At 36.4% G+C, this 14,335-nt stretch overlaps 1 protein-coding gene and 1 long non-coding RNA gene across 7 annotated transcripts in view; one reads left to right on the top strand and one right to left on the bottom strand.

Moving 5' to 3' along the window:
- The window catches only part of LOC136830763 (uncharacterized), an 870,103-nt gene that overhangs the window by 24,641 nt on the left and 831,127 nt on the right, over positions 1-14,335 (bottom strand). The window contains exon 1 of one of the 3 annotated variants that reach the window (XR_010850740.1): positions 5,053-5,186. The exons of the other annotated variants lie outside the window; for them this stretch is intronic. This is a non-coding gene — a long non-coding RNA (uncharacterized lncRNA). Of the gene's footprint in view, positions 1-5,052; positions 5,187-14,335 lie in introns of those variants that run through there. 3 annotated transcript variants of the gene reach the window in all.
- On the top strand, positions 4,863-11,872 carry LOC136830762 (nucleolar protein 58-like). Of its 4 annotated transcripts, none has more exons than XM_067090635.1 (5): positions 4,863-5,317; positions 8,148-8,369; positions 8,644-8,722; positions 9,935-10,052; positions 10,916-11,872. In XM_067090635.1, exons 1-4 carry the CDS (start codon positions 5,224-5,226, stop codon positions 9,942-9,944), a joined length of 405 nt encoding a protein of 134 aa, XP_066946736.1. In that variant the 5' UTR covers positions 4,863-5,223; the 3' UTR covers positions 9,945-10,052; positions 10,916-11,872. The 4 variants fall into 4 exon arrangements, with proteins under 4 accessions (XP_066946736.1, XP_066946735.1, XP_066946738.1 ...); XM_067090634.1 differs by having other exon boundaries at positions 4,925-5,317; positions 8,148-8,375; XM_067090637.1 differs by lacking the exon at positions 9,935-10,052 and having other exon boundaries at positions 4,925-5,317.

Here is a 14,335-nt window from a genome sequence, read left to right as displayed (position 1 = left end):
TGTGCTATGCAACTCAAGTTTATTTCAAAGATTAAACATAAGAACTTCAATTTAACTGACAGAAAACTGGACGTTTACTGACGATGCCCATGTAGCATGCCCAGCATGTCATGAGTTGGAGGTTAAGAGAGCAATGAAATTATAGGAAAGGTGGAGAAAAATTAAATCATTAAAACCATTTAGCTTCAAATTCATTTGAATTTCTTACACAACAAAATTTAGTTAGGATACTTGTCATCATTTCCAAGTTCTGAAGTATTTCAGTTTTGTACGTAACATTTGCCACTGCCATGCTACCACAGAACGCTGACAGCTCTCTCTCCAGCAATGCTTTGGACTCTCAATTCTTATGGAGGGATGGATTTTTAAACCCTACACACAGTTGGTCTAAGTTACATACAAGTTTACAGGCAAGACTAATATACTGTGATTGAACTTGGTATTGCTCATCGCGTGAATGAAGGAGGTTCTATATGTCCTGTACTGTCCAGCAAGTCAAGATCAGTCCTTGCACTTCATCACCCTGGATATATAAAAAAAAGTCACAACCTTTCGGCTGTTAATACATTGGTTGAATTATTGTCTAATTGTCAGAACAACCTGGGTAGGTGATAAAGGTGTGGCATCCTTTACTGATGGGAGTGCACTTTCTCTTGGTTGTTAAAGCAACCATACCACTCCAGTTCTTCATTAACAGATGAAATTTCTCATTTTCTCGGTGTAGAATGCACATGTCATTACCATTTAGTATAGTAAGTTTTGCTGGCCCGGAAATATACTCCATAATTCTGTGCACTCTATTCGTATGCAAGAGAGATGGATGTTTTGTTAATTTTGATTCACCATGAGCGTGAGGCCTTATCCTCCTCTCCTTTTTCTAAAATAGCTAGGAGGGTAATCTAACAGCACTGAAATGCTTGATTATTTCTCAAACTCTTAATATTTGATAGTGTTGAATGCCACAATACAAAATGCAGCTTGATCAATTTAATAATTAATTTGGACTCTCAGGACTGATGATTATAATCATCTGAATTATGCATCGGGCTCTCAGAACTGCTGATTGTAATCATCTGAATTATGCAGTCAGAGTGTGTCCAAACTCGACAGGGCTCGCTTTCTAACTTAATAAGTCTCTGTTTACAACCCAAACTCTATAAAACACAACTAAGGATTCAACCATGAAAGAGTAGCCACCTGCAAGCCATGACAACTCAGAAACAGACTCAAGAGAGGTACTAAACAAGTTTCTAACACTGAATTTGCCAGATTGCTGAAACTGTAAATCTGCCACATGGCAAGAAATGTGGGCCAGGTGTTTTGCCATGGAAGTTACTTGACCACATCTAAGATGGTGGGGGAAGGGTGTCTAATCACTCAGATGATATGGGGCCTAGGTACATGTTCTCCTGGTGTGTAATCCTCTTTAACTTTCTTTAAATCTAAAGTATCGGGTGTAATGAAACTGACAGCACTGAAACGTGCACGGCAGTGTACACTTCTCATTTCTGCAAACTGTTAATTACTTGGTAAGACGTCTCACTTTACACTGCTGCTTGGACAGTAGAAATAATCAAGATATCCCCAGTGCTGGATTTGACAAGGACTGCGATTGGGGGTCCACGAGATCACTGACTAATGGTAGTCAACTCAATCTAGAAATACAGTACATTATATGTGTCTTTTATGATTCAAAAGGTAACATGGTAGGAGACCAATCAGCAATCTAAGCTACTCTAACAAAGGAAACGTAACATTCACTCTACAATACAATAAAGAAAGGAATCATTGTCCCGACCTTGTAGAGTAACGTAATTACGTTTGTGAAGCCAGCCTGTAAAAATTCCTGAATTTTACCTTGGGAGTGCTTCCTACCTGCTTACGCAGGTCTGCAGTTGTGAGATGACCCTGCTAAAGTTTTTGAAAACAAGAACTCTAGTCTGGAGCATTAGACCTTGTCCGCCTGAGATACAAATGTGACTTTCCGGCTGTAATTCACACTGCATGTGTGGATATCATGTGTAGCATTAAACTTGACACAAGCCTATTCAAGAAAGACCTAAGAGACTACTAGTTGTTACAGAATAAAATGCTGAATCAGCATCCATTTCAGCATAGTACTTGGGATGATACCCATTCCAAAATAAAACCAGTATCCAACTCACAAAGGCTAAAAAAAATTAGAAAGGCTATGTATAATTATGCTGTGCATTTTGCATAAACTTGAATCAGAATAAATAGACAATACCCACCCCCAAAGTTAAGTATATCTTAGTTTTACCAGACCACTGGGCTGATTAACAGCTCTCCTTGGGCTGGCCCGAAGGATAAGATTTATTTTACGTGGCTAAGAACCAGTTGGTTACTTAGCAACGGGACCTACAGCTTATTGTGGAATCCGAACCACATTATAGCGAGAAATGAATTTCTATCACCAGAAATAAATTCCTCTAACTCTTCATCAGCCGGCCTGGGAATTGAACTCCGGCCCATCGAGTGACAGTCCATGTATATACATACACACACACACACACACACACACATTGCAAAAGTATTAGTTACCTCTTCCAAGAGAAATACTTATGATTCAGACCATCACCGAATGATAGCCTGCTTATAATCTGCCATAAACTTGAATCCATTTATGAGCTTCAGTGCCTATGTTGTAAAACTATTGAAGCTTCGACCTACTGTGCTGCTATTTCAAAACACCATGTTCTTTGTCTTATCTTCTTACTTATAATGTTAAATATAAGTATTGTTAAATAGCATATTTATACATTCCTTTTCAATTTTTCAATTCTAATACAGAGAAATTTTTGAGTATTCGAAACCACCTTTTAGCACGTTAGTAATCTTAGCGTTTTGAATACGAATGTGAAAAGTTTTTCAATAAAAAATGTGAAAAGGTAAACAGTAGTAAAACTGACTACTGTGCATATATTGTAGTTGATTTTAGTAACCGTTTATACATTCACTATTTAATCATAGACAAATAATTAAATATAGGACATTGTTTCAGTATACCCTAAAGAAAGGGAACTCAAACCCGAGAGGGTGGAAGGTCTTAGTATAAAGGCCACGGTTTAATCCAAGGTAAAACATTGGTTAAAAGAGTAAAACCTGGCATAACGCTGATAAATGTAGCATTTTAGTTAAACCACTTGATACAAACAGAAAAACAGACACGTCAGTCAGTTAAGCAAGACGTAATTTAAAAGAGCAACGTGTAGTCGCAACTACGCCTGACGTGTGAAGGTTGGAGGTTTGAAGGCGGTAACTCTTAGCAAAAACAGATACGGTTAAAGGTCTGCCTGCTGAAATTTAAAAGTATCTGATGCGGGAGGCAAAAGTACGTTATGCAGATAAAGAAAGAACGGAGCAATGGCCGAGTTAAAATTTATAGGAATAAAAATTATGATTCAGGAGTGGTGTTCAAAGCCATGCCGGGAATGTTGAAGACTGAAAAAAAAGGAATGGTGAAGAGGAAGAATAGGATTTTTCTTTAAATTTGGCGAGAGGTTGATTTTGATTCGACATGATAAAAGCCTGAGAGAGGGGGACGAAGAGGTTACCATAAATGTGAGAGAATATGGCTGGTCACACAATTTCTTGAAGCGAATATCTACACGAATTTCAAGGAAAAAAAAAAGCAATTTTCATATGAACGAATAGCAAGAGAGGTGTTATTGGATAAACAAACAGATTTTAGAATAAAATATGCAAATTAGAATTTTCTTAACAACGAAGAATTCGGTTGCAGTCAGTGAAGGACTATTTTCAATGACTGTTATTGACAGGAAAAATGTGTGAGCAATGCAAGAATTAGTTGTATATATATGATATGTATATATATATATATATATATATATATATATATATATATATATATATATATATATAGTCTGAAAATAAAAGTAAGATTGAAAATTTAATGTGGAGGAACCTTCCCCTCCTGTGACGGTGCAACTATACAGCCAATCAGAGACCGTATTCTAAAGGATGCGTTGAGTTTGTAAGAAAGGTATAACTATCTTTTCTTGGGCTTTAATAGTTGAAGACCACTTACTAGGTGGTGTGAGATTGTTTGCCTAAAAAGCGTGACAGACATGATTATATTTTTAGTTTAACTATGTGGAAGATTGCTTTTATTTTTTGTTTGACTAGGTGGAAGATTGCTTTGAAAATGAATGCCCTTGTCGGGTTAGTCAAGAAACTCTGATATTATGACTAGAAACCACCACCATGATATAAAAAAAAAAAAAAATGCAGAGAACTGGAACAGTTTCACATGTGGTGATGTATGATGACTGTCCATTTTAGTCAAACTCAAACAAAGGCCTCCAAAAAGCATGGTGGCCACCCTCACAATGAAAGCAAACCCTTCCATCCTACACAAAGTTGCCGTTTATAAAACGTTCAAAATATCCCCCTTATTTGAGTGTGGATTATTACATGAAGCCATGTTTTCTCACATTTGAGTGACATCTTCCTCTATTTTTTATTTACTTAATAAAACTCCCACCGTAAATGCATGGATTTTACGAACATTTTTATATGAGTAAAAATAATCTTTCCACTTTTGACTTTTACCGGAGATTTAAAGCACCCACTGCCAAGAAACCTTTCACCCCAAAACACATTGCTATAAATAGTGTCGTAAGTAAAGATGATTGCCTGCACATGATCGTCATAACGAGCAGATAGAATCAATATCAATGAAAAATATTATTTTAGAAATTAAAATATCTATAATGGGAAAACTATGTATTAATTTTAATACGAGCTCCATGAAGGAAGTTACTGGTGATAAACTATTTCCTTTTCAATGTAACGGCAACCGGCAGGTACGATCCTACCACAACCAACTAAAACCGGATTCCGCGACACCTTTGACAAGAAATCTTTTCAGTACTTTTGTTTTCAACGTGTAAAATTCACGCCAAACTTTTATTTAACATTCAAAAGGATAAAAAGAGCTAAATATCGTTAATAACCTACGAATTAGCGCGTTATGAACATAAATGGAACAACTGACTACTCTAGTAGTACCGTTTTGGAAAGACGGTGATTGGTGAGTTTTTGGCGGCGTTGTTGTCCTCTTCCTCACCACCCGGGACCGTTTGCGGCCTCACACTCCTGCGAGAGCGAAGAAGAAGAAGAGCGACCGCTTCCGTCTCCATTCTCGTCTGTGCTCCTGCGTTTGATCAAGGTTTCTTCACCATGCCTGGCGTCCGTCAATCCGCCCGAAGGAAGGCTGCCGAGCCTAAGGAGGACGTGCCTCCCGTCAAGAAAGAAAGAGCTACCAGGGCCAAAGGTAAGCACGAAGGGGAAATGTCATGACAATCGGCGGTTTTTGCGTAAATTCACGTTAAAGTTGAGGTGCTCTTCCTTGTGGGGCGGTGTTGCGCGGGAAATTCAACCTCGTTATAGTGAACCGTTGCTGTTCATTGCTTTTGGTCAATAAATTTTTCGCTTAGCTCCCAAAGGATTACGTTGCTGACTAAATTAACACAAGCAGCTCGTCTCGAATGGGCTTATTTATTCCCTTCTACGGTTTTATTTATTAATGCAGCCATTTTTAGGAGAGCTTGCAGTCACGCGGTCGGTTATGAAAGTGAAGGGGTTTCGTAATTTCCAAGGGTGGCGAGATTTTGTATGCTGCTGCACCTCCATGAATTATAGACTGCACAGTTATAAACAGCCAGCGCATTGAGTTAAAGATGGATGTTAAACGCTTAAAGTTACATCTGGATAGAATTGCTTCCAGTCTAGTATGTTTAATTTGTAGTTGAAAACGGCCTAGGTTAGGCGTTGCTAGCTGCATGTTCAGCTCCCCGGAAGGTGTTCAGCGGTCAGGCCCATGCTTGATCTGATGTAGGGAAAAATTATTGTAGTTATTGTAGCCTACGCGAACTTTGGTGGTCTTGACTTAGGCTACTTCATTTAAAACAAATTGCTGTCGTATCTTTTTATTTTCACCAGGATAAGTTGGCCCTAGTGCAGATTCCTGAGATGTGTGCTAGTATTGCCCCAGCCCCGTTTTTTTTTTTTTTTGCCATCCCCCTGTTTTTTTTTTGAGATTATTTCCAAAGAAAATTTTTTTTTTTTTTTTGGCTTTTTCCATCAGTTTACCCAAGTTGAACTGATAAATTGCCTAGGTGAGATTAGATTGGGACTGCAAGTAATTTGGGTGTGGGAAACATAATGAGATTATTTTCAAGAAAATTATATGGTAAGTTTTTTAGATATGGCATCCTGCTTTTTTCAGGGAAAGATCTCGGTACTCGGTTACATGTCTAGAAAATGTGGCCCTAGTCAAGTTGAACTGATAAATTGCCTAGACTTTTGGTCATGATGAGTTGGTAACTTTAAATACAGGCCCATTGTTATTTTGTTCGAAGCTGCATGGAATGACATAAGCTGACTTAATAACTTTTTTGTGGATGGACTAGGTTGATAAATTGATGGTATTGTGAGTAGGTCAATTCTATTATTTACACCTTATTCTGAAGATGAAGCCTGTTCATATGGAACGAGCCCACAGAGGCCATTGACGTGAAATTCAAGCTTCCAAAGATCATGGTGTTGGTTAGGAAGAAGTAAGAGGAGGTAAAGGGAAATAAAGAATGAAAAGATCTTGCTTATTAAAAAATGAAAAATAAATTAATAAATATATAATGCATTAACACAAGGTGAATAGTATTAGGGTAGTTAGGCAATGCATCTTTGCTTGAACTTTAACTACTTCTAGTTCCAATTGAGCAACATTCTCAGGGAGACCGTTCCAGGGTCACACGCTGTGAGGAATAAATGACCTGGAACTGTGAAGTTTGATACAGTACATTAGCCTATTTGTATTGTGATACTGGATCTTGTTGGTTAATGGTCACCTTTAAAATGTAGTTAGTGGATTTTTTGGGCATGTAATACATTGAACAGTCCTATATTCTTTGGGCAAGTATGTGATATGTTGAAAAGTCCTAGGGGTTATTTTAAATTACCCATTTGTGATAGTACACTAATTACCTGTTTGTGGTACTCTAGTGCATTAACTGGTGAGCAGTGTTCATGATTGAACTTGGAGTCCTTGGTTTTTTAATCCATTGCACATTAATTTACGTAGGTATTTTTTATAGTAAATTGGGTATTGTCATAATTGAATTTGGAGTTTTTTTTTTTTTTTATCCCATAGCACATTAATATACTTTGGTATTAATAGTCTATCTTTGACTATATTTTGACCATTACTGTAATGTTCCCTAGACTGCAAGTGGTTTTGTAGTATAGTCTTATCCTGTCACACAGAGTAAGACTTCATCCTATTGATGCACCAATTAACTCCAAAGAAACACTTTTCCATTAAGTATTCCATAGTATTCAAAGCTTTGCCTTATTACAATGAATTGAGATTACATTGCTGGTTCATGTTTCAGTTGGTTACTGCACAATGAACACAAGTTTAGATGTGTACATATAAAATGCTTCACAAATCTGTAATGAAACCCTGGTATGGACCTCCACTTCAAACTATGTATAAAAAGTCTTAGTAACATTGGCACAGACTTTCTCCATCACCCAATAGCATTGGCACGGTCAATGTACATAAACCATGCTCCATCACCCAGGAAATCTTAAAAAGCTAATACTGAAACCTTAAATTCTGAAAGGTTAGATTGGTAGGTGGTGTTATAAAATGGCAGGGTTTTGCAGGGAAAAATGTTTACATCTGTATTGGTGGTGGGTGCAGCTGTTTATTTACACTACCCACCATTAATTACATGCTTGGTAAAAGATTTTAGGTCGTTACTGGGTAATATTTTGTATTTTAACTTGTTTGAAAGTTTCTTGGAACTTTGAAATGCGAACTTTCAGTGTACCAGATATATCATGTTGCTGGAGTTGCATTTAGTCTATAGCAAGCTGTAAAAATAACTAGTGTAGCCCTCCTCCACTCATATTCATGAACTTTCATACACCAGATGAAATGAACAGTACTGTATATATGAGTGACTTTTAACCCAAATATTTCATAAGGTATTTTCAGTAAATTTTTGGTCTTCATAAATTTTTATGTAGTGCTTTAATTCATTCATTCATTGATTGGGATATATATAAAGGCATGATTTTGGTTACTGTTATTACAGGAGGTAAGAAAGCAGAGGAAGAAAAGAAACCAGCAAAGAAAAATGAAAAAGTTGCTAAGAAAGAAGAGCCAGTGAAGATTGATGAATCTGAAGAAGAAACAGACAAAAATGCTGAAGCAGAGGAGAATGGTGACAAAATTGAGGACAAAGAGGAGGAGGAGGCTAAGGATGAGAAAGTTGAACCAGAAGATGCAGAAGAATCTGATGAAAAACCTGACAAAGGTGGTGGTAATGGCTAAACCATTTTATTTTTGTCTTGATATTTTCTTGATAGAGGTCATCTTTTTAGTAAGAGGAAATGTACATGGCTTTAAATTTGTTTTTTATCCAAGTTCATCCATATGATAGCTATTCAGATGTCTTGAGTTGGTCCTGGCTAACAGACTGTTACAAGTTAGATTACTGGTAAGATTGGAAGTTCTATTAGATCTAGATAAAAGCTTGGCTCTCCTTGATGAATTAGCCAACAGCTTATTACATATGTGCATCTTTACAGAAGTGGAAAAAGAAGCTGCAGCCCCAGCAAAGAAGGGGAGAGGAAAACGAGCACCTGCTAAGGTTACTGTTGAGCACTGGTAAGTTTTCTTGATTAGTGCTATATGAATGATTCTTGTTTCACTTTGTGAATTATTTTAAAATTGATTCATTAAGCAATCAGTTAGGCCAATCCTCAATTAGCAAGTCTTCAGAATGCACGTGTGGTAAAATTGTTAGTGCAGGATGCTTCACTCACTAGTTGTTCCTTTGACTTGCCTGCTGGTAGCTTATAAAGATTTTCCTATTACAGTATTAATTTTTCTTTACTTATTTTAAATTTTAAGATATTGTTTTCTGATTCTTTGCTGTACTTCAGTGTTTTATGGCCAAGAATGTTAAAATTTATATTACACCCATAACTTTTCACCCCCTCCACAAATTTTGTCTGTCAACTTCCTTTACTTGCTAATAGCTTTCATGTTTGAATTTTTAGTTTTCTGTTGAAGAAAACTATCAAACTTTTTCTGTCTGCCCTCAGATCTTAATTACTACTGATAGAGGGCTGCAAGTTGGTATATTGGTCATCCACCCTCCAATCATCAGACATACCAAACTGCAGCCTTCTAGCCTCAGTTTTTATTTTACTCAAGGTTAGAGTTAGCCGCTTTAGATATCGGTAACACTGACCACCACCAGACCATGGCTGAGTTTCATGGGCTATGGCTAAGGCCACCACTGTGCAATGGCTGAGTTTCATGGGCCGTGGCTGAAGGTTTTATACAGCATCATATGCTGTACAGAAAATTCGATTGCGACGAAACTTTGGCACATTTTTTACTTTTTTCATGTTTTGGCTGTTGTATTCAAAAGCTGTTTGCTTTTTATTATAGTATGAATTAAAAAAGGCTTTCTATAAAATGAACTACAGTTAACTAGTAACAGGCTTTGGTAATTTGCAATACAGAAAATGCCAAGTACAGTACTGTAACTAGTTAGCTTCAGCAGAACAAAGTGAACTTTAAAAACTGGATGAATATATAAAATATAGTCATGCTTACAGCATGAGTCTCATGATGAAACCTTTAGTTTGATGTCTTTGACCAAAGTTAATATATTAAGAGATTATGTAGGAAGGTTCGTGGGTTGTGAGGGTTTTTGTTTGTTAAAAATTTGCGTGAATGTGTGTTCTGAACACTGTTGAAGGCTTGGGGAAAGGTAGTTGACTGTTGACTACATTGTAAATCTTGAATGAATTTAAGCAGTACACCTTTTTAGTATTAGTTTTATTACTGCTTTGGTTTGTCTTTCAGCAAATCCTGACGTGTTTATAACCGGAATGCCGTCCAGATTACTGACGGCATTCGAGACGAGTTCCCCGATGTTGAGGTGGAGCTCAACCCTACAAAGCCCCGTAGTAAATCATTTGAGGTATGTTGGTGGGACTTATTTCCCATTATGATCTGGTATTAATAATTGCACTTCAAACGAAAGTGGATGGCAATTTTACTAGGTAATATTAGCTGGACTCCTTTACTATAGGAATTTTATAATTATGCATGTAATGCAGCATATTGTGCCAGTGGTATATAATGTATCTTTTCATGTGTTTGTAGGAAGTGTTATAATCTGTATAAAGTATTCCTATTCTTTTCCTACATTTTTTCCCCCGTAGGGGTTTATTGCCATCAGCGCACTTCATGCGGTGCACTGTAGGCATTACTTAATTATCTTGCAGTGTCCCTTTGACCTGTAGCTGCAACCCCTTTCATTCCTATTATTGTATCTCCGTTTGTGATATCAATTTATCTCCTAACAATTTATACACAGTGCAGCTGCAAGTTTTTCCTCCTGTTACACCTTTTAAATATTTTTACTGTCAATTTCAGTCTAAGGACTCATTGACCTCATAGGTACCAGCCTTTGCCTTTGGCCTAAATTCTATATTCTATAGTCCCTATATTTTAACATTCATTGTAATTGTTGTCCTGTGGGTTGGTTTCCATCTTGAGAAAGGTGTGGTGTTGGTTAGTTATTGCTGGCTGAAAGGCTTATTAAAGTGTAAATTTTGTGGCCTTAACAAGCTGAAGTTGCTCAGATTAAGTAATACCAGTGAGACTAGTGATTGATTCTGGTTCCTGATACAATAGAGTAAGTTCTTGAACTAAAAGAAAGGCCAGTTATGGCACAGTGTAGCATCATTAACAATAAGAAAGCATTAATGGTATGTTAACTGATCACATTAATTCTGCCTGGACAAAGGATGAGTGCTTATGGTTTTTTGTTTTCCCCAGATAACTGTAACATTTGATGATGGAGAGTCGGAATTAGTTTGGAGTGGCATCAACAAGGGGCCTCCTCGTAAGCTCAAGTTCCCTGAACTTGAGGAGGTTCTTAAGGAGATACTTAAGCATATGTGAAGTGCTGAAATTATGGGGTGGTATTCATTTGGTTGAGCTGCTTTAGTATATTTTAGTAGGACCAATAATTTTTTTTTTTTTTAAGTTCTACCAAATCATGAGATGTGAAGGTTACTTGAGCAATGTGATTTTGACAACCTCATCTTTAGTGAATTTTTTTCTTGATTCATCTTTAAGGAACTTGATAACTCTGTTTTGCATTTGGTTTATGAAAGTTGGAATGCAAAGGCTTAAGTGCTCCATTTTGACCAGAAGTTTTTGAATGCATTGCAGAGGGTATTGGGTGTTAAAAGGTACAATTGAGAAGACAGAATTTCCTGGAGTGCCACCCCTATTGAAGTATTGTTTAGAAATCACATGGTTTTTGATTTTCCATTGCAGACAGTTATGTTTTCTCCAAATGATTTTCTATGGTCCATTTTCCAGTATTCAATAATATTTTTTCCCTTGTAAAGTAAGAAATGAGTAATATTCTTTTAAGTTTTGTTAACTTTTTTTGAAGTGATGAATTGAGAAATTAATTTTTTTTCTCTCCATGCTTTTCAAGTTCATCTGTTTTATGAAAGCTTCAATATTGTGTTAATGCAGAAAGTACCTGGATTGTTTATCCTTGTTAGTTTTAACTCTTAAGGTTTTAAGTGCTATGATATCCATTACTGAAGTACAGTATGGAAAGATATCAATCTTTGAAATTTATGCTAAACATATCCATTAATTATTGAAATTAGGATACACCTTTCTGTATTTTATTAAAATTTTTTTAAGGTACCTTGTAGATTTCATAATGTATATTTTTTCAGAATAAAACTATTGTGAATTGCTCAATACTGACTTGACTTTTACTCTATACCCATTAAATATATGAGCATGTACTAGGTAACTAGTATAAACATTACTGAAGTGTCTTATGCAACTTGCAAAATTCTATTAAAAGCCTTGCTGTAAGCTACTACACTAATTTTTGAGACCTGTTATTACATGTAGTGCAAAGGTTAATTTTTAATTAGTTCCTGAACCATACCTATTTTTCAAAGGTATTGTTCTTTACATAATGGTGCATATCCCTTTATCAACTTATCCTGTGCTAACTAAAATACTGTGGTTGGTCTACAGTAATTTCAAGGTTTCCCTAAAAGTCTTATACTGTATAGACGGCTTTTCCAAAAGACTTATGTTTCTTAACCACCTGTGCTGAATGTAATAGTTATGCAATAGGAAAGCTAATTTCAGTTTTGCCATGCATTATCAGTATTCATTGTGTTGATATTGACAATTTCAAAGGTTTTCTGGAATGAGACTAACTGTACTTATTTGGATTAACGTTGCTTTACAGTTCCCTTGTTCATGCACTGAATAATCATAACTGGATGGATTTTGAGAAAACTGGTTATTTTGAGGATGAGTCTGCTGTCTTGAAAAAGGACCTTGAAAAGCCAAAGGTTCATATTAATATTACACTTGAATAAAGCCATTAATGGTATGAGAGAATAACTGTTAATCTCTGGCAAAAGAGAGGCATGCAAAGATTAACATAAAGGTTGAGGATGATGGGAGGAAATCTGAGAAGGGATGGGCATGGCACACTATTGGTTTAGAGTGGGTGAACAAAGTATTAAAATGGAATAATGTAATGGAGGCAGTTTTGGGAATTTTGAATGGTGCTTATAAGAACCAGAGGAAGCAATGTCATCAGCTGTGAGCCATAATTAACCAGTTATGACTTAAGTGCTGAATGATCCATTGGGTCCCAGAGGTTTGTGTTAAGCTTATAATCCATTGTCCATTCCATTACAGTTTTGACATCATAAATTCTGGCATTGAGTTTAGCAATTAATATTAAAAACCTGGTACCACAAATTCTCTCAAACATTTCAAATTTAAATTTCCATGCGTTTATGGAGCTGGTGTAATGCTGAAATTTGTAGGGTCTATGCATATAGAGGTATTAAAGGAAATCTTTAAAGTCAAAAGCCCTGTCCACATGACCAAACTGTTTGCAGACAAAAGCAAGATATTTGTCCATTGCCAAACTCGCTACTTCTGTTTGCTTTACACATCGCCGAAGTGTAAGTGGAGTGCTTTGAGCAAAGAAATAAGCCTTTACTGGGGTAAGTAACTAAGTCTCTGTCTGGGGTTAGTAACATGCACGACTGCCAGGCATATGGATGTGAGTGTAAACATTAAGCGCTATAAATCCCATTGCCTCAGTAAATCTGCACAGTAGGCAACATACAGGAGCTGCCATCAGTTTCATCAAGCATTATCATCAATACCATGGTTATCAAGAGAGACCAGCAGGTTCCTAGTGAGTGCCCTTTTCATCAATATTACACTATTATGGACACTGCACACTGAAGGTGAACTGCATTTAATTCTGTTTACAGTTAATCAGATAATACATAAAAGCAATTTTACTCTGCTTCTGACATGTATTTTGTATTGGATGTTTACAAACATTTTCCAACAGGCATTGCTTGATAAAACAGTATGGCAGCTACTGTATTTATATAGCTTTTACAATAATTTAGGTATTTTATGTCCTCTGCAGGTGATTTCAAGTATAGTATATACTGTATGCATAAAGGAGGTTGTGCATGGGTTATATATACATACGAAAACACCCTATATTGTAAATGTATTATGCCACTTTAAAGCCTTTGATTTTAAACATTTTCATGCTGAAGATATCAACAAAAGAGGGAGCTTACATAAAAGTCAATTACATGTAAAGTGCCTTGTGAAAGGAAACAATGTTCTTTACAGGTTTGATATTGAGAAGATCTTTGAGTCAAAGAAAAGAAATTTGAGTCACTACAAAAGCAGAGGGTACCAGAAAGACTCACTAAGCAGGCAATGCTGCTAATGCATCACAATGCAAAATCTAGGGTGAAGACTGGGAGCTGTAGCAGAATTTGGGGGTAAATGTTGGTATCCAGAAAAGGCCCTTTTCTCTTTATCATTCTCATGGAAGAGGATGCAATGATCTATGTAGTTAACACCAGAATCATAAGAATAGGTCATACTAATGTTTAATCGATTGAAGAGTTAAATGGAGAAGATACGAATGAAAAACGAAATTGGCAAAAAAAAAATATGTAAATAAAAAAGCTTACGGTAACTTGAAAGAAAGCCGATGAAAATGCGCGGCCAGAAAAGTGGCTATGTGGATTCATGTGAATGCACTGGGAGACATAGAGGAGAATTCAGTATCAAATAAAAACAGATGGTGTCACAATGGATGCTCAGTGTATGAAATGAGCATATGAAGACGAGAAAGTGAAAGAGCAAGCCTCA

Source organism: Macrobrachium rosenbergii, chromosome 47 (assembly GCF_040412425.1).
Source record: "Macrobrachium rosenbergii isolate ZJJX-2024 chromosome 47, ASM4041242v1, whole genome shotgun sequence".
Lineage (NCBI taxonomy): Eukaryota > Metazoa > Arthropoda > Malacostraca > Decapoda > Palaemonidae > Macrobrachium > Macrobrachium rosenbergii.
The sequence above is the reverse complement of the archived record's forward strand: the minus strand, read 5'-3'. Positions and strand labels throughout refer to the sequence as shown.